This window comes from Mustelus asterias, chromosome 20 (genome assembly GCF_964213995.1).
Source record: "Mustelus asterias chromosome 20, sMusAst1.hap1.1, whole genome shotgun sequence".
Lineage (NCBI taxonomy): Eukaryota > Metazoa > Chordata > Chondrichthyes > Carcharhiniformes > Triakidae > Mustelus > Mustelus asterias.
In genome coordinates, this window is record NC_135820.1 from 60,145,467 (window position 1) to 60,166,931 (window position 21,465).

At 44.2% G+C, this 21,465-nt stretch overlaps 1 protein-coding gene and 1 pseudogene across 2 annotated transcripts in view; one reads left to right on the forward strand and one right to left on the reverse strand.

Annotated features, from left to right (window-relative positions):
• The window catches only part of ptprt (protein tyrosine phosphatase receptor type T), a 999,403-nt gene that overhangs the window by 420,052 nt on the left and 557,886 nt on the right, over positions 1-21,465 (reverse strand). For both annotated transcript variants that reach the window (XM_078236146.1, XM_078236147.1), the window contains exons 8-9: positions 17,463-17,572; positions 13,187-13,388 (exon numbers count right to left, since the gene is read on the reverse strand). In XM_078236146.1, the coding sequence (XP_078092272.1) occupies positions 13,187-13,388; positions 17,463-17,572 (312 nt within the window). The remainder of the gene's footprint in view (positions 1-13,186; positions 13,389-17,462; positions 17,573-21,465) is intronic.
• On the forward strand, positions 16,297-16,504 carry LOC144508832 (U2 spliceosomal RNA; annotated as a pseudogene).

The following is a 21,465-nucleotide window of genomic DNA, read 5'->3' on the forward strand; positions in this document are numbered from 1 at the left end:
AATTAGCAATTATCCCAAGGTTCTTCACCGAAGACAAAAGAGGGTGTTGAAATGATTGAAGAGTTTGTTAGATAACCAACTGCATGGTAAATTTTGAAAAGGGCTTTATAAAGTTCATAGAATTACAGAGTTATTACGGTGCAGAAGGAGACCATTTGGCCCATTGTGTCTGCACGGGCTCTCCAAACGAGCATCATGACTTAGTGCCATTTCCCTGCCTTTTCTCCGTCCTCCTCCACATTGTTTCTATTCAACTAATCATCTAATGTCCTCTTGAATGCCTCGATTGAACCTGCCTCCACCACATTTCCAAGCAGCGCATTCCAGTCCTGCTGTGTGAAACCTTTTTTTCACATCACATTTGCTTCTTTTGAAAACCGCTTTACATTTGTGCCCTCTTGTTCTTGATCCTTTTATGAGCAGGAACATTTTTGCCCTATCTACGCTCTCCAGCCTCCTCAGGATTTTGAACATCTCTATCAACTCTCAGTTTAGCCACCTGGCCTCCAAGAGGAACAGTCCCAACCTCTCCAGTCTATCCTCATAATTCAAGTTTTTCATGTTTAGAACCATTCCTGTATACCTGTTCTGCGCTCTCTCCAGTGAGTAAGAGTTGTGAAGAGAAGTAACAAGGCAGAGGATTTAGAAGAGTTCCAGAGTGCAGAGATACCACTCCAGTGGTGGAACAGGGAGGGTCCATTGGAGGCAGAGTCAAAAGAACAGAGGCTATATTAGCTTATTTCAACAGTCATGGTACAGTAAACTAATATGATACTCATTGTGAACATTTGTCCTGATTTATTTAGGATCTGTATACCTGATTTTAAAATTTACTGGTAATGTACAGGAAAGTGGCATAATACATTTAAATTCCTACCATATTGAGTGTAATGGAGCATTTTTATTAGATGACTAGTAATGAGAATTTTTTTGCTTTCCGTGTCATAAAATGCTTCAGCTTTCAGTAAATCCCTCCCACTCCAAACAATGAGGTGGAGATGCTGGTGTTGGACTGGGGTGGGCACAGGAAGAAGTCTCACAACACTAGATTAAAGTCCGACAGGTTTATTTGGAATCACAAGCTTTCGGAGCGCTGCTCCTTCATCAGATAAACCTGTTCAACTTTAACCTGGTGTTGTGAGACTTCCTACTCTCCCCGCTCCAAGCAAAGCATGATGAACAGATGGCTTGGTGGAATTATGGCTATACTATTAATCCAGAAGCTCAGCTAATGTTCTGGAGACCCATGTTCGAATCCTACCATGGCAGATGGTGGAATTTGAATTCAATAAAAAATATCTAGAATTAAGAATCTATTGATAAAAGAATCTACTGATAAAATGCTTGTCAATTGTCAGAAAAGCCCATCTGGTTCACTAGCGTCCTTTAGAGAAGGAAATCTGCCGTCCTTATCTGGTCTGGCCGACATGTGACTCCAGAGCCACAGCAATGTGGTTGACACTCAACTGTCCTCCAAGGGCAACTAGGGATGGGCGATATGCTGGCCAGCCAGCAACGCCCATGTCCCAAAAATTAAAAAAAACCAATTGAATATTCCTTACATTTGTTGCATTATCTTTCAATACTTTCAAATTGCGCTCAAGCGAAACAATACAACTTATCCCCTGAAAAAAGGGCTAGCAGATGACATGAATTGACTTAACATTAATTTTCTTCAAGTGGTTGACTCCAAAGAGAAAAATAAATGATGTATAATTAATTTTATTAAGAAAACCATGAACCTTTCTCATTGAGCTGAATCTGATTTGTGTGCCCTACGTTGTGGTATCCAAGAACAATTTTGCATTTCATTAAAAGTTAAATTAATTAGTCCAAGTGTGTTATCATCTTCTGCACGAGATCATCATTCCAAGGTCAGAACTATCTGGATTATCTTAATCCAAAAAGGGATGGACCCACTCTTGAGCAGGGTGAACTGGGGCGATTAGCTGACATCACGCTTTCAATGAATCGTTTTCAACAGGAACATAGATGAGGAGAACAAGGCAATCGAAACTTCTTTGATAAATCAACAGCTAGTGTTTGAGGGGTAGGTTTACCCAGTGAAATATCACAACACAAGGACAGTTACACAAGCCTGTTAAGCAACATTAGCCTAGAAATGACAGTGATACCATAACATTTTTATGACATTTCTGTCAACTGTTTTAACAGAGCTGTTAACTTGCCTAAAATAAATGTTAAAGTAACTAATTGGAACATCTTACGAATATCTTCAACATTCCTGCTTAACATCACAACCGTCACTTCAAGGCAAGTTTCTTCTTTAGAAGTTCTATGTTTAGAATTTCAGCTGATGACAAATCAATTAAATTCAGCCGTGGAAGCCCGTTATTAGATGTTAATGTATTCAAATTATACTTCTGACATTGACTGTTGGGAAATGCGCACTGATGGGGGGGGAGGGGACAATTGTGTCATGCATTTATGGTCGGTGTGAAATGCAAGTTGGGAGTTCTCACCAGATTTTCTGTTCCCATCGCCCAAACTGCCAAACCAAAGTGGGAGCGGAAAATCCTGGCCGTTGACGTACCTGTTCCCAGAGTGGTCTGCAGTTGTCACTTAAGGGATGTTGGTTAGGTTACTCAATACCTAGCACCAAAAGAGGGAGCCTACATGGTGCACACACTGTCCTTTGGTTCCTAAACATTGTATCACTTCCTGACCCTACCCCCACATAGCCACCTATGTCATTTACATAAATGATGAACAACAGGGGGCCCGGCACAGATGCCTGTGGTACACCACTGGTCACTGGCCTCCAGTCGCTAAAGCAGCCATCTGTCATCACCCTGTGTCTCCTACCGCTAAGCCAATTATGAATCCACCTTATCAGATCACCCTGTATCCCATGTGCATTTGCCTTCTTAATAAGTTTCCCATGTGGGACTTTGTCAGGGTCTTACAAATGGCCATAGGAACTGAATGTGCAAATGAAATGTAGGGTTCCACCTTGGAAAGGTGGGTGTTCAGGCCAATGTTTTCCATCATGGATCTTAAGGAGGCAAGGTTTGTTCGATCATGCTCCTGTGAAGCAACTTGGGGCTGCTTGCCTATGTGAAATGTATGGCATAAATACAGGTTGTGCTTGTTGCTAATTCACTGCATCCAGTATTTAGAAATTTTACTACAAATAAAAATAATACTACCATATAATTTAACTGTATTACAATAATTCGCAAGATGTAAATCAAATCTGATGTTCTAAGATGCAATAAAATTATACCTTGATAACAGTATTTGACAAATTGGTTCTTCTTAGCTCAATTTCCTTGCCATTAACCATGCAAATATCAAAATCCCACATCAATTAACACTCATAATGTTGCTGTGAACAGTCCTTCGGTTTTACAGCAATAAACATTGAAAGGAACAGTGAGATGCAAGCAATCATACACCTAAATAATAGACAAATTATAATCTAACATATTTTACTGCGAACTATCCATGGAAGTAGATTATTTTTAAAAATTCCATCCTTAAAGTTACAAAGGCCAGAATGGACCGGACAGACCCAAATCAATTCCGTCCTTGTTGCAAAAGCCAAATTCAAAATCCAATTGAATCCAATTCATGGTCTCCACACGAGAGACAAAGAAGATCCAAGCTGTGAAGAAAAGGCATTGCACTCCATCTTGGGCTTTATCTGACTCTTGATCTACTTATTATTTTTTTTTAAAATCTGAACTTGCTCATGTGTTTCAATCTCCAGTATGGTGACATCGCACATTACTGATACGCTACTCACTTTTGGGATATCGTGACAATAGCAACAAATGGCATTTAATGCCCAATCCTAACTGCCCTTTAGAAAGTGGCACTGAGACTTCTTCTTGAAACACTACAGTTCACGTGGTGAAGGTACACCCACAAAACAGAACATTGAATACAGGAGTTGGGACGTCTTGTTGAAGTTGTACAAGACTTTGGTAAGACCACACTTGGAATACGGTATACAGTTCTGGTCACCCTATTATAGAAAGGATATTATTAAACTGGAAAGAGTGCAGAAGAGATTTACTCGGATGCTACCGGGACTTGGTGGTTTGAGTTATAAGGAGAGGCTGGATAGACTGGGACTTTTTTCTCTGGAGCTGAGGGGTGATCTTATAGAGGTCCATAAAATAAGGAGGGGCATAGATCAGCTAGATAGTCAATATCTTTTCCCAAAGGTAGGGGAGTCTAAAAGTAGAGGGCGTAGGTTTAAGGCGAGAGGGGAGAGATACAAAAGTGTCCAGAGGGGCAATTTTTTCACACAGAGGATGGTGAGTGTCTGGAACAAGCTGCCCGAGGTAGTAGTAGTAGAGGCAATTTTGTCTTTTAAAAAGCATTTGGACAGTTACATGGGTAAGATGGGTATAGAGGGATGTGGGCCAAATGTGGGCAATTGGGACTAGCTTAGGGGTTTAAAAATAAAGGGCGGCATGGACAAGTTGAGTCGAAGGGCCTGTTTCCATGCTGTAAACCTCTATGACTTCCAGGAACTGTTGACAAACTGCCGCAAACTGCCTGAATAACACATACTGTAGCCACAGTATGCCACTAGTGGAGGGAGTGGATGTCTTAAGCTAATGGTTAGATTCATAGGCCTGAATTTTCTGGCTGTTCACACAGGCGGGATTTTCGCATCCTGCTGCAGTGAACAGAGATTTGGCTGGGCGCCAAGTTCTCCGGGAGCGTGGCGTGAATGGCAGATAAGATCACGCCCATAATTCACTATGGTTACAGTGTCCAAGATGTTTGTCTTTGTGGGTTCTATAGACGCACACAACGTTTGCTACAATTAGGCTTTGACATTGCGCTCCCGGTGCCCATTGCAAGTGCAGATTCGAAATTTAGATGGATGCTACAGGCAATTTCCCAATCATTTAAATTAATGGTCTGAAAATACTGCACAACACATGCTAAAATTTCTGATATGCACTTCTGATGGCTAGAAGCCCATTGGTAAGTTGTTATTTCTCAAATAACTAATTACTTCTGTAGATGAGGCTGGCCCTGGAGAGCCAAGTCTGAAAATTACATCTGTAAATTTTAAATGCGTGTAGCCATTAATTTGCATATATTTTCAGAGGCTGACACATACAGATTTCAATGTGTTAATTTAGGATTTTATCACTGACAATGGAACTGCACCAACTGCAACCTTTTCTAAATGTTCAGGTTCCTAAAGTACAAACCCAACAAATCGTCAAGGAGATATTTGAACGGTGTTGTCGGGGTTTTGAGGCCTAGTTTATCAGGACTTGGGTCAGGTAAATTAGTTTAACCATCCCTACGTTATATCATTCCCCGTAGTTCCTAGCAACCTTTCAGTTTACTCACAACACAAATTTAAAATCATTTTAGCACGCGAAGATTAATCTCGAGTGATCAGGAGTGCCAAAAGATTAGAAGAAGGGTAGAGAGAGAAAAATGACAAACCAGCAAGCAACTGATCTGGAGGCTGATACTTTACGATCTCGCTCGGGCGAGGCTCGTAAAATCCCGCCCGAGGCCAGTGGAGAATTCCCTTCTGCGAGCCTCGCCCTCCCCAGTGCCAGTAAAATTCCGCCCGTGTCAATGACCTGAGTTTTCATAAGAAAAGTTGATTTTATGTACTGTAGGGGAAGGCTAGTCTTTTATTCAAGAAAATGGAATGACAGCTGCCCAATTGAAATACCCTTGGCTGGTAGGGATTGACTAACTGCATCATGTAATGATGCCTCACACATGACAACCTCCTTCCTCTTTTACTTCCCCAATCTATGTTAAGTAATACTGGTACCACAATATATGCTGTCAACTAAAACGGAAACATTTTATTTTTCAGGTGAATGTAAAAGACTTCAACTGACTGCCGAAGCTATGGTTAAGAAAGCCCACCAACAACCAGGAGACAAAGGAAATTCGGCATGTCCACTATGACTCTCATCAACTTTTACAGGTGCACCACAGAAAGCACCCTTTCTGGATGTGTCACCGCTTGGTATGGCTCCTGCTCTGACCAAGACCTCAAGAAACTACAAAGGGTTGTGAACGAAGTCCAGTCCATCACTCAAACCAACCTCCCATCCATTGACTCCGTCTACATTTCCCACTGCCCCAGAAAAGCAGTCAGCAAAATAAAGGACCGCATGCATCCCAGACATAATCTCTTCCACCTCCTTCCGTCGGGAAAAAGATACAAAAGTCTGAGGTCACATACCAACTGACCCTACTGCCATCAGACTTTTGAATGGACCTATCATATATTAAGTTGATCTTTCTCCACACCCTAGCTATGACTGTACCACTACATTTGGCACCCTCTCCTTTCCTTCTTTATGTACGTATGCTTTGACTGTGTAACGCGCAAGAAACAATATTTTTCACTGTATACTAATACACGACAATAATAATTCAAATCAAATCAAATCAAAAACGAAGGATGCACCAGTTTATTGGAGTATTAAACTCAGTCCCTAAGAAAGAAGAGCACAAAAGCTTTAGTTGGGGCCTAACCTTCCGCTTACTCCAAATAAAAATGAATAACAAGGAATATTCACCTCTGGACACTATGGAATATCTTTCAAATGGAAACTGAACTACAGCATGCCCTCTGACAAGACCATGTTTATTCTAATTGACAAGGAATTGGATGCAGGATGCAAGGGGTGTCAAATATTTCTTCATATTGGTCCACACACAGCAGGGCCGACATCTTCCATGTGACACTTCAGTGTTTTTGTGTGGAGTTCTTGCTAATCAGTTGTCTCGCCAGGTATATAGATGGTAATTTTGCAACTTGAGGTTCTAGTTATTGTGTTATGATAATAGAGAAAATCTTGGAGTCATACATGGAAAGATTGGACTTTAAAGAGGACTCGAGTTGTATTTTTTTTAAATGGACATGAGACGCTGAAGGTGGATGATGAATGCACCATTAGTACGAGTGGCACGTTGGCACAGTGGTTAGCACTGCTGCCTCACATCGCCAGGGACCCGGGTGGGACTGGGTAAGGTGTTCTTTTGGAGAGTCAGTGCAGACTGGATGGCTGAATGGCCTCCTTCTGCACTGTAGGGATTCTATGATTCTGAACCGAGAATTTTCCAGCCACTCATGCCCCACCGCCATTACCAGCGAGAATGGAGAATTTGACGCTCAGCCAAATTTCCATTCACTGCAGTGGGACCGGAGAATCCCAGCTGTGGGCGAGGTCGGGGAATCCGGCCCTGTGATTCTGATCACTGACAGGAATGGCTGCAGGAGGAACTCTAAGTGATGAACAAGCGTGAAAATGGAAGAGTTGCAGATCAGGTGACTTTGAAAATGAAATCTTATGCCAGTTTGTGCAAAAAATGATGCATAATCAGTTTCCCGTCAGCAGGGGATAGGGTGGGTCTAAGCTCATCAGAAAGCCTGCTGCTCACAGTAGAGTACGCAATTGCGCATGTGCAGATTTCTCTATGTTCCACGCAACAGGACAGCGAGAGATCTGCCAGGCAACCTCTCCCTCCCACCCCCAATATCATGCGCACCCCCTTATTGCTGGCTTCCCTGGGCGATTGCACCCCCCACCTCACCGGTCCAGTCGATCGCCGCCTAAAATCTCTGCCCCCTGACCTGGTCAATTGCCGTCGTCCCCCCCTCCCTCCGCCCCCGACTCCAGTGATCCTCGGTTGCAGAGTGTACAGCTTCCCACCGCACCCCACCCCCACTCCCCCACCCCCCAGCCAGCCGATCCCCATTGCAGAGTGCACAACTCTCCCACCACCCCCACCACGTCAAGTCCCCATCGATGGGGACAATACATGATCCTCGCCGGTGAAGATCTCTACTGGTGAGGCCACTAAATGCAAGTGAGCTCGAATGATTGCGTTCCGGGCTAAGTAATAACATTAAAATTAGATTTAAAGTAGATTTAAATATTGAATCAGCCTCGCGGCCGGAAAGGCTGGATATCCGAGGCCAGTAAGATCGGGTGAGGCGAGGAAACCGTGCGTGGACTCAATTTTTCGCCTCTCGCGTGATCTCATCGGTTGACCCCGCCCGTCATCTGGCGGGTCGGGAGGATAAGAATGCCCCCATAGGCTTTTTGTTCCTCCCATGCTTAAAGCAGTATGGAAATTAGGATGCAGGTCCTCTTTCAAGGACACCCTCATGTTTTTTTGGGACATGTAAGAGCCTGTTTGAGCATAGTGCTGTCGAAGAAGCATTTGCTTCAAATGTATCTGCTGTATCTTTGACTGAGAACGCAAGTCATCCATTTTTCTATGGAGCGCTCAAGTACATTTTCAGTCTGTTGTTGGAGAGGTGAAGAGTAAGCACCTCTTTGTAGGTCACTGCTGCAGCCTAATATTTGCTGGTATTACTTGTATCTGTCCACTCACAGAACGGGATGTCTGCAACTTGTTCCAAACTTTCAAATCAGGTTTATCTGGCATTGATTCACAACAAATTGATAAACTGTTTGCTGCCCAGGTACACTCATGGCAGCATGTCATTTTTCACAATAAAGGCAACAATGTAATGCATATCCGATCAATAAAAAGCAACTGTAAAGGGTTTAAGTGCCTCTATGTCCTTATGGACAGAACGGGAAGTTGCATCGTTGGGCGTTGCCGGGACGGGGCAGAAAACCCCACCCTTTGTGCCAATGGATCTTGCGCTGTTCCACACCAAAACATTTGAAAAGGTCAGTTTTACGCTATCCCTTAGGATTGTCAGGTCAATATGGTGGATGAATCTTTAATCAATGTGGCACGGTGGCACAGTGGTTAGCACTGCTGCCTCATAGCGCCAGGGACCTGCGTTGGATTCCCGACTTGGGTCACTGTCTGTGCGGAGTTTGCGCGTTCTTCCCATGTCTGCGTGGGTTTCCTCCCACAGTCTGAAAGACGTGCTGGTTAGGTACATTGACCCGAACAGGTGCCGGAGTGTGGCGACTAGGGGAATTTCATTAAATTCACAGTAACTTCATTGTGGTGTTAATGTAAGCCTCACTTGTGACTAATAAATAAACTTTAAGGATAACCAGCCAGCGAGGTTACCGACCCAGCATGGGGGTCAGTGGGGGTCAGCGCTCAAACCTGCAGAACAGGACAGCCATCCAGTACAGGAAGAGGATGAATGATCTTCTCGGTTCTGCCAGGGTAAGTCACTCTTCTTTTCACTCTCAACACACACACACCCACCCATCACACACACCCATCACACACACACACCCATCACACACATACACCCATCACACACACACACCCATCACACACACCCACCCATCACACACACACACACCCATCACGCACACACACACACACCCATCACACACACCCATCACACACACACACCCATCACACACATACACCCATCACACACACACACCCACCCATCACACACACCCATCACACACACACACCCATCACACACATACACCCATCACACACACACACCCATCACACACACACACACCCACCCATCACACACACACACACCCATCACGCACACACACACACACCCATCACACACACACACACCCATCATACACACACACCCACCCATCACACACACACAAACCCACCCATCGCACACACCCACCCATCACACACACACACACCCACCCATCACGCACACACACACCCATCACACACCCACCCATCACACACACACACACACCCACCCATCACACACACACCCACCCATCACACACACCCATCACACACACACACCCATCACACACATACACCCATCACACACACACACACCCACCCATCACACACACACACCCATCACACACATACACCCATCACACACACACACACCCACCCATCACACACACACACCCACCCATCACACACACACACCCATCACACACACACCCATCACACACATACACCCATCACACACACACACACCCACCCATCACACACACACACCCACCCATCACACACACACACACCCACCCATCGCACACACCCACCCATCACACACACACACACCCACCCATCACGCACACACACACCCATCACACACCCACCCATCACACACACACACACACCCACCCATCACACACACACCCACCCATCACACACACCCATCACACACACACACCCATCACACACACACACACCCATCACACACACACACACACACCCATCACACACACACACACCCATCACACACACACACCCACCCATCACACACACACACCCACCCATCACGCACACACACACCCACCCATCACACACACCCACCCATCACACACACCCACCCATCACGCACACACACACACCCATCACACACCCACCCATCACACACACACACACACACGCACCCATCACACACACACCCACCCATCACGCACACACACACACACACACCCATCACACACACACACACCCACCCATCACACGCACATACCCATCACACACACACACCCATCACACACACACCCATCACACACACACACACACACACACACACCCATCACACACACACACACCCACACACCCATCACACACCCACACACACCCATCATGCACACACACACACCCATCACACACACACACACACCCATCACACACTCACACACCCACACACACACACACACACCCATCATGCACACACACACCCATCACACACACACACACACACCCACCCATCACAGACACACACACACCCACACCCACACACCCATCACACACACAGCCATCTCTCTCACACACACAGCCATCACACACACACACCCATCACACATCCACAGGGATCGCACTCACTGCCAGCCAAAGTGAAACATCTTCATCTCCCCTGTGGGCCGTGCCGTTATCACCTCGCTGGTCCCACTCACCACCCACACTTGCCAGGCATCCTCATCATCTGCCCTGGCACACATCCTGCTTACACTCTCTCCATCTGGTTTTATGCAGAAAAAGTTGGCACACAACAAGAGGGAGCGATCACAGATGGGCAGAAGGATGCCAGGGCTAAATGTCCTCACGGACTTTGAAGACAGAGCCATCCATCTGGCTGGGGAGGATGATGACCGCTCCTGTGCTGATGGTGAGGTCAGCAGTGATAAACCAAGTGAGAATCTAGCAGTGCATCGTCCATCAGACAACAATGCTGGGAGTCATGTCTCCTGTCTCCAAAGGCCCCTGCCATGCACTAATCATCTCTCCCTTCTTTCACAGACACATCTGGGTAGCAGCCCAGGGAGTCCAGCAGCCAGGTTCTTGGCTCCAAGCCCAAGAGCAATGCAGAAGAGAAATTCACAGACCCTGACATTGAAGATTCATCACTGCACTCACCCACACCCTTCACCAGCGCAAAGAGACACATCTCGGTGACACCTAGTTTTAGAGTGGCCTCAGGGTCACAATCTGAAGAGCACATCCCACTTCCAGGTCCACAGCAGGTAGAGGCAGGGACATCCCAGGGTTCCGGCACTCAGAGGATTGCCTGAGGCCAGGAATCAGCCGAGTCCCAGTGAGACGATGAGCCTCTGGATTCGGTTGTGCCTCAGTTGCTGCAGCTCCAAAGGCAAACTCGGGAAAAGCAGGAAGGGATGTCTGCTGCACTCCTCAGATTGAAAGGTTGCATGGAGGAGTCTGTCTGCCTTATGTCCGAGGTGATTGTGCCAACACTGCAATGAGGTCAACACATCTAGGGTGATGGTCACCATGGAGACCTTGGGGCAAGACTTTTGTCCTGCACTGCTGCAGGACATGTACGCCATGGTGCAGGCACATGTTGGGATCCATCAGCGTCAACACCAGAAGATGGCAGGACTTCTTGAACTCAATCTAGCTGCCCTTCTATCCCAAGGAGGAGGCCAGCGGCCCTTGGGCACTCATAGGGTGGAAGATCAGCTGAATCACAGCATAGGGTCATCCACCCCGGTGACGCCGGGAATGTCCCACCCACCAGAATCCCCGCTTCCTGCGACTGCTTCCACTCCAGATCCACAGGCTGAGCGGTGTGGCAGCGCCACGCAGCTGGAGTCCAAAAGCAGGCTGGGGGTTGCTGCCCAGGTAATGGCCCTCAAGAGGACACAGATGTTAAGCACTTGCATGTAACGTTCACCTCTGTAAATAAACTCTCACTAATTGCACCCTTTCCATGGCTCCCTGTTGTGATGAGCTGTGCTCCTGTAGTCCTGACCTGAAAACTGGATTCCTGCACCAGAAAAAGGCGGAGTGCTCAGTCCAAGGTTTCCGCCATGTTCTTGGTACAAGGTTTCCAGCACATTGGTGGCACCTCTTTGCAATGACCCATACATATTTATATATATATAGATATATATAATATATATAAACATTAGTCGTCACAACACGGAACACTGTGGGATACCACTTCCCACCAGACTGCGGAATGCTTTGTAACTCCCAACCTTTGTTTCTGTTTTGTAGCCATCTTTCAATCCAGTACAGCACAGGAAACAGGCCCTTCGGCCCTCCAAGAAACTCCATTCTGTTACACACACAGAGACTGATGAAGAAACCTTTCCCCTCTTAGTGTACAGATTTCCAGACTTCTTAACTGAATGCAGAAACATCTGTTGGAGTAAAAGTGACTCGCTGCCAGAGGGAATCCCGAAATTAAAAGATACAAGATGGTTACCTGGTACAAAATGGACTCTGTGGAAAGACATTAAGATGTGCTGACTTAGGCATAGACAACAAGCTAAATCCTGTTATTGTCTAATTACTACAGGAAATAAACCAGACCTTGAGGTCCAGATGATCACCTTAGCTTAAGATAAAGCAGAACTGAAACAATGAGTTTTGTTAACGAGATCACTTGTTGATAGGGGGGCATAATCAGCTAATGATGTGATAACTGCTAATGTCTGTACTTGTCAATTCTTTGAAATGTATAATGATGTGATAACTGCTAATGTCTGTACTTGCCGATTCTTTGAAAAGTATAAAAGAAGCTCAGCTGCCATTTTAAAATTGAGAAGGTGGCTGCGAGCACTGCGGAGAGCCCAGCGCTTCTCCCAAAGCTTCGTCCGATAAACTGCATGTTAAATCTTTAAATCTGACTCTGAGTGGTGATTTTCCCGCAACACATCGAAGCAATTATTTTCCTCCCTTGACATGTGTTCAATTGCATTAGAAATATTCATGTGAAACAACAGGCTATATGTTTTTCTTTTACCCTTAAGTTGGAGGGGTACAATATTATAGTTTCATTTTTATTTTTTACCTGAAATCTTTGTGGTAATGCGGGTGGTAACTGGCAGCCCAAATCCTTTGACTGTGCTTGCTCTTATTGTGAACGAATATGTGGTTCCAGGGTAAAGCCCAACGAACAAGTGGTGTGTCTCATTTCGTTGTTTGAAGACCCGCCCTCTTTGGCTGGACAGTTCCACATTGGGGTCGAAGGAACCAGCAGCCTTGTAGGTTATCTAAAAGGAAATGAAAGCCGCTTTTATAAACTTGCAGGTTGCACAAAGACAATTTCTGTATTTTGGGCCACTTGCGACTTGGAGGGGCCTGAAACACTGGCACCAGATCGGCTATTTCCATCTGGCCCACCATGCACACAAAGGAACTCAACTGCGAGTGAATGAGCCCATTACAGTTGCCATTCAAATTCAGCTGAAGTGACATCCAGACACTGAAAGACAGGGCCTATGATTTATTTAACAGTGAATTATTTTTCTGTGAGCTTCTCTCTGAATCTAATCACTGACTGCAATTTCAATTGAGCTGTCAAGTTATTATAGCTCGCATTTCCTCCTCATAACTTGCTTCCTTTCACATGGTTAAGGAACATAAACACATTAATTTGCGAAAACAGAGCACCTTCTTGCATTCTTCTTGACATGTCGCTGCATTCTAATTTCGACTGGCTGAAAAATAACATCATTCCGACGTAGCGTTTTGCCCCACACCACCAGACAAAATCTCAATGATAATTTCATCAGATGTTACAATGTAATCGCTTTTAAAGGCAAATGGGCAGCATCTTATCTCTAAATCAAACACGGTGTAATAAGATTACATTTTTGGGAGGGATGTATTGCCAATAAAAATAAGAGGTCAGCACGATCCAAGAGTAAGTGGGAAATATAATGATATTTTATGGTAATGATGTATAGAAACGCTCTGAAAGCTGTACAAAACATATGACGATAATATTAAATATAAAGATTACTTTCAACTTGAGATGTGCAGAAATCCGAGAGCTGCCGCTAATAACAGGATGGATAGCGTGTATTTACTATATACATTTATTGCTTCTCTTATCCTTGATTTCCAAACCTCAAGAAGCTAAATATTTATTTCCTTCTGACAGGATATCACTGCATGATTTCTGATATGGTACCCGCAAAAGTGAACATTACATTGAGATGTAATATCCTAGAGAGTGCATTGAAAACTGCAACACAGCAAACAAATGCTTTCATTTGTCCATCAATATTTATGAAATAAGAAACATGAAACATAAAAGTATAATAATGAAAGCGTAAATTATAACGTGACAAATTTCTGTATGTCTATCGTCTGCAAGTATTCCTTTGAAAAAAAAAACACTGCTGGTGTATCAGTTGCTGGAAGTAAATGTCACACTCACTCATGTTGATTCCTGAAGCAAAATGTCATGGTGCATATAAATTATAGGATATTTTACAAGGAATATATGTATGAAATATTTCCGTGCAACGAATGGTATTAGGTTCTCTGAAGACAAAGCCGGATTCAATATTTTATACCTTTCTATTTCTCACATTGCTTTCATCCAAATATGTTTTCATTTTTCACAGAAGATAAATTATTCAGGATAATCTCAGGACCAGCTAAGAAACAAAGAATGTTCTCTGCCTTGTTTGGGATGCGTGTACTTGGTGTTGAGAGGCCAGGTTCCGCATTGTGTTTTCCAATCTGGCTGTAAGGGTACGATGGTGAAGATGAGTTTTGCTACCTTCAGTTCAATAGACACGGTCCAAAACTACCCACCCAATTCACATCTTTTCACACTCAGTTGGCAATCACATTCAAAGAGACCATAGGCATGGAATCTCGAAAATGCCACAGGAGTTCAATCAGGGATCCGGTTTGAAGTCGGGTCTCAGGTCAATGGTTGGTGTCGACAAAAGGGAGCTTTGAAAGGTTCTCAGCTTGGGTCACTGTCTGTGTGGAGTTTGTATGTTCTCCCCGTGTCTGCGTGTGTTTCCTCCAGGTGCTCCAGTTTCCTCCCACAGTCTGAAAGATGTGCTGGTTAAGTGCATTGGCCATGCTAAATTCTCCCTCAGTGTACCCGAACAGGTGCCGGAGTGTGGCGACTAGGGGATTTTCACAGTAACTTCATTGCAGTGTTGATGTAAGTCTACTTGTGACACTAGTAAATAAACTTTAACTTTGCTTTGCAATTAACCATACTATTCCTGACTTGGGAGGGTTTGATACAGACCTGGATAACTGAAGTGGATTAATTTTGTCTTTCTCATGACTATTTCTATTCGCCATCATGAGCACAAAAGTAATGGTGGAACACATGGAAATATTCTTTATTGAAGTTAGTTTAAATAAAGTCAGTTTAAATAGGCTTTAACATCTTTAGTTTAAGTTTATTCATTGGTGTCACAAGTAGGCTTACATTAACACGGCAATAAAGTTACTGTGAAAATCCCCTTACTCACAGTGGCACTATGGTTAGCACTGCTGCTTCACAGCGCCAGGGACTTGGATTCAATTCCTGGTTTGGGTCACTGTCTGTGTGGGGTCTGAATGTTCTCCCCGTATCTGCATGGGTTTCCTCCGGGTGCTCCGGTTTCCTCCCACAGTCTGAAAGACGTGCAGGTTAGGTGCATTGGCCATGCTAAATTCTCCCTCAGTGTACCCAAACAGGCGCCGGAGTATGGCGACTTGGGGATTTTCACAGTAACTTCATTGCAGTGTTCATGTAAGCCTACTTGTGACACAAATCAATAAATAAACTTAAACTTTAGGTCAATGGTTGGCTTTGACAAAAGGGAGCTTTGCTTTGCAATTAACCATACTATTCCTGATTGGGAAAGTTTGATATGGAACTGGGTAACTGAAGTGGGATAATGTTGTCTTTCTCATGACTATTCCTTTTTGCCATCATGAGGATAAAAGATGGATGACGGAACACATGGAAATATTGTTTACTGAAGTTAGTTTAAATAAAGTCAGTTTAAATAGGCTTCAATATCTTATTCAATATTTATAAGAAACTGCAGATGTCTTAAATGACCTGTACAAATCAAGACCTTAAGAGTATCGCCTCCTGCATTGTGCATTTCCCCACTGTTTCCCTGATCTACAGTTTGCTCAACAGCCCCTGCTGTCGCTTCTCTGCCTTTTGGCTAAGATCAAGTGTAGTATGCGGATGCTGCACTCGGTTGAGGTCATTAAGTTACATTTAAGCTTCATTTTCATATGAAACAATTTTTAAAAGCGGCATCTCGGACTTTTGGCTAAGATGCAAATGAGATCAAGCCTTGGAGGAGGAAGACCTGCGCCTACTCCAATCAGCTTGGCTCATGTAGATCAGGCCCAAGACAGGGTAAAGGATTGCATACCCTGTCTTGTCAGCTTGGATCGGAAATGTCTCAACTTGTTGAGACTCTGAATTGGACTTCATTTGATTGAATTGGAATTTAAAAAAACAGCCCCTGCTCCGTCCACAATATGCCTTCCCTTTAAGGAGTGTGAGTTGTTGGTTTGAAATGGTGCCAGGAAGTTATGATTTTGGGTCCCCTGATGATGCGTGCAGCCAAAGAACAACGTGGTCAGCGCTTCCTTCAATCAGAAATAAGACAACAGAGCAGACAGCACCAAGTTGGTCTACTGCCTGCATTTCAATCAACCGTGCAGCTTAATCGAGCATTGTCTATGTTCAGGGCTATCCAATTTAGTCCAGGAAAGTTTTATTCTATGATGTAATTTGGCGCTTCACTTTGTCTTTTGTAAATCTTATTTTTACTTTTACCAGCTTTTGGAAAATATTGAAATAATTCATGAAAGCATTTGTGGAATGATTTTCTCCTTAAACTAAAAACCGGGAGCACAACTTCCTACTTGTCTATTCTTAACACTGAAAGTAGTAAGTGTGCTCTGCAAAGTTTACCATCAAAAATGAATCCCAGCGTTTCACACTGTCTTTATCAGCACTATTAGTTTCTGAGGAACTGACTATTATACTGTTAACTCTGGATCTAAGTATCTGATATCATTCATGCTGAGCAAGTAATGAGAAGATCTGTATGAATCACAATTAAACAATCTTACATGTATATCCAATGGGACAAAGATATATGTTTCATTGATAACCCAGATTTCATTAGTTCTGTTGTCAGATAGTGCTGTGGCCCAGTGTTTGCAATAAATGTCATTATTTCTCATAAATTCCTCAATCTTCCCAGTGCTCCAAGAGTACCTTTCGACAATTATAAAGTATTAAACACCCAAGAGGCAAAAAAAGGATGATTGATAGCAATATGTTGCTTTACCTCATAGAGGGTAATGATTCCATTAGTTTCATTTGGTGGCTTCCACTGTAGATATATCTTCTCCTCAAATGGACCTCCTTGAATTGATTCCAAGGGCACCAGATCTGGCACTGTTAGACAAAAATGTAATGATAAGGGGTAACAGAATCAGTACGCAGAAAACAAAAACACAGCTTCAGCAAACATGAAAATGGCTTCTGAGGGTCGGAAGCCCTTCGCAGTTATAATAGTTTCTAATATGTATTCATATTCATTTGTTGCAAATCCCTGAGGGCCTGTCCCAGGAGTCCACCCTTTAAGCTCTTTTGCATAGCTTATTGAATACCTAAATAAATGTCAGGGTATGAATCTTAACTAGGCAATGTGATGAGAAGTTGTAAAATGATCTTTCAGCAAAGGTACCCATTATCAGTCATAAAATTCACAAACTGACCCGCTTTACAACTGTCAATTACAAGGCCACAACGTATCCACCAACTCAAAGAGCTAAAATCTAGTGAAACATTTTTTGTCATTAATTAATTAATACCTCATTAATTCTCTGATTGTGTGGTTGCGAGCAGTTTCATTGACGGATGGGGAGCATAAAACCTTTCAGACAATATAACTTTGCCTGTTAAAGTCCATTATCTAACACTTGTTCTACTGAGAACTATAACTGGTGGTGCAGGGACAGGAGACAGATTTCTGGTAGCAAACCCATTGGTTTCAGTTTGTTTCCTGCCATGAGAGTAACAAGCTGCAGCAAATTTAACTGCTGATCATTAGCATGCTGCTGGGTCCATTTTCTATCTGGGGTGGTCAGGCTGCAGGTGGGAAGCAGCTGCAGAGCCACTGGAAAATTGGGAGGCCCTTGGCCGCAAGGACAAATGAAACGTATCTAACAAACCCTCCCGATGCACTTTGTGTTGGCATTCACCTGGTTAAGAAAGCCAGGGCAACTCCCTTGTTAAGTCCAGTTAAAATCATGACTTGATGACACATCTGATGCCAATAGCATGTATGAATTAGAACCCTAAATATCTTTCAGTTTAGTAACCAAAAGAGAAAATGCTGGAAAATCTCAGGACTGGCAGCATCTGTAAGGAGAGAAAAGAGCTGACGTTTCGAGTCCAGGTGACCCTTGGTCAAAGCTAAAAGGCATAGAAAATGGGAGATATTTATACTGCAGGATGAGGGAATGAAAGATGAGTCACAGCCACAGAAACCAGGGGAAAAGGCTGCAACTGGCAGTCCATAGAGAGTAAAATGGGTGTGAATGGCCAAACGGCAGAGAAGCTAATATCAGAGGGTAAGCTGTGACAGATGAAGATGTTGGGGGGAGGGGGCAGGGTGGGAGAGAAGTAAAATTTAGAAAAAGGGGGGAAGGGGGAAGCAAAGGGGGAGGAAAGGTAAGGAAAGGGAGGGATAAAGTAGGGGGAAAGAAAAATGAGAAAAGACAATAAAGAAATAAAAGGTAGAGAACAGTGAAAAATTAAATAAAATTAAAATAAAGGGGTTGAGATGGGTGGATCTAATCATCTGAAGTTGTTGAATTTGATGTTGAGACCGGAAGGTTGTAAAGTGCTAACCGGAAGATGAGACGCTGTTCCTCCAGTTTGCGTTGAGCTTCACTGGAAGATTGCAGCAGGCCAAGGACAGACATGTGGGCGTGGGAGCAGGATCGTGTGTTAAAAATGCTGTCCCCAGTTTCAGTCTAGTAAGATCTGGACGACTTTCCGTCACACTCAGGGGGCGGAATTTTCCTGTCCAGGCTTGCCACGGGAATCGTAACGGGTGGGACAGGAACATGCAAAGGTCCATTGACCTCAGGCGGGAATATCCGGTCTTGGGGCGAGCGCGGCCGGAAAATCCCGCCTGGGACATTTTAACCGACCACCCTCCCAGCTTCTATTGTGTGGCTGGGTTTAAAACCCCTACCATGTGCTTCACTGGTATGTATGCCACGTGTTTCAATATAGCAGCAAATCCATCCCAAGACATGGACAGGTAAAATCATCGTATTCCCAATGTCAGATTATGTAAGGGCTATTTTGATAAGATACTCAGTTAAATTCGAAAATATTACTGACACACTTTCTGGGAGGAGTCTTCTGAGTATGGTATTTTCATTTAATTTATTCAAATGCTTGCTAATTAATTTGACATTACACAAACTATCGTTAAATTATTCATGACATTTATATAGTGCTGGGGAAAAAAAACTAATTAAAAGGGTGACGCCTAATAAATAAAGCAACGATAACTTGGAAATAAGGAATGACCCACTGCGTGGCAGGTAGTCGGCAAGACTTACTGACATTGGCAAAGTTATTGACAAAGAAAGAGCATTAATTTTTTCAGCAATACGACAAGACGCAGCCATCTGTTATCGCGAACCTGCAAGTAATCAAGCCAACCACTTAATTTACTATTCAATATTTTTCATCCTCCTCACCTTTGAGGTTATGCATCCAGGTTTCATAGAATCATAGAAACCCTACAGTACAGAAATAGGCCATTCGGCCCATCGAGTCTGCACCGACCACAATCCCACCCAGGCCCTACCCCCATATATTTACCCACTAATCCCTCTAACCTATGCATCCCAGGACACTAAGGGCAATTTTTTTTTTAGCATGGCCGATCAACCTAACCCGCACATCTTTGGACTGTGGGAGGAAACTGGAGCACCCGGAGGAAACCCACGCAGACACGAGGAGAATGTGCAAACTCCACACAGACAGTGACCCAAGCCGGGAATCGAACCCAGGTCCCTGGAGCTGTGAAGCAGCAGTGCTAACCACTGTGCTACCGTGCCGCCCCAAAGGGGGAGGGGTGGGGGGAGATTTTCACTTTTGCTTCTTGGAAGGGGTAAAACAGGAGGTTTAATATGTTTCAGTTTCCCTTTCTGTCAGTGGAAACGCAAATTGGGCAAGGTATTTAAAGGGGTGAGGTGGGGGTGTACAATCTACTGCCACTGTTTTCTGTCCTGTGTTAAAAGTGCAACATTCACCCCTAATTGTCTTCTTTAGCATAGAGTTCCTGTATTTGGGGCGGCACAGTGGTTAGCATTGCTGCCGCACAGCGCCAGGGACCTGAGTTCAATTCCGACCTTGGGTGTTTAGTTGAGTTTTTTTTTTAGTTTCAGTTTATTTATTGGTATCACAAGTAGGCTTACACTAACACTGCAGTGAAGTTACTGTGAAAATCTCCATGTGAGTGTCTGTGTGGAGCTTGCACGTTCTCCCCGTGTCTGCGTGGGTTTCCTCCGGGTGCTTCAGTTTCCTCCCACAATCCAAAGGTGTGCGGGTTAGGTGGATTGGCCGTGCTAAATTGACCCTTAGTGTCAGGGGGACTGGCAGGGTAAATACATGGGGTTATGGGTGGATTGTTGTCGGTGCAGGCTTGGTAGGCCGAATGGCCTCCTTCTGCACTGTAGAGATTCTAGTTACCACATCGAATCTTGGAAGTGACCACAATTCTCCCTCCCCACTCCCCATTCTCAATATCTGCAACTGAGGGAATAGCACACTGTTTTTATATAACGGCTTTCACAAAAATAAAATGTCTGATAATTTATCGATAAACATAAAAGCAAGTGGACTGCGATTCTGGATAGTCCAGCTGTACTGGTGCCAACTGCTCAGACACCACCCTGGGAGCAGCGTTGCCAGCATGGATTGTGTGGTTTCCAGGCTCTTGCAAGGGAATATTAGCAATGTCCATGCCAACAAAGGCCTGGAAAAGCTGCTCGATGCCACTCTGATTGTGGAGAAGAAAGCTAACAAGGGCTCAAAGGTTCCTGTGCAGAAGTCTCAGTTTAGACTATGTACTCAAGCCACAGGAGTGGGGTTTGAACCCACAAACTTACTGACTGAGAGGTGAGTGCTGCTCCCAGAGCCATGGCTGACACCTTCAAAAATAAAATTATCAGCAAAATAATGATCTGGGTTTTGAAGGCGTAATATTCTGGCAATGGAAAATTAGTGGGGGAGGCTACCATCTCCTGGTTTCAATAATG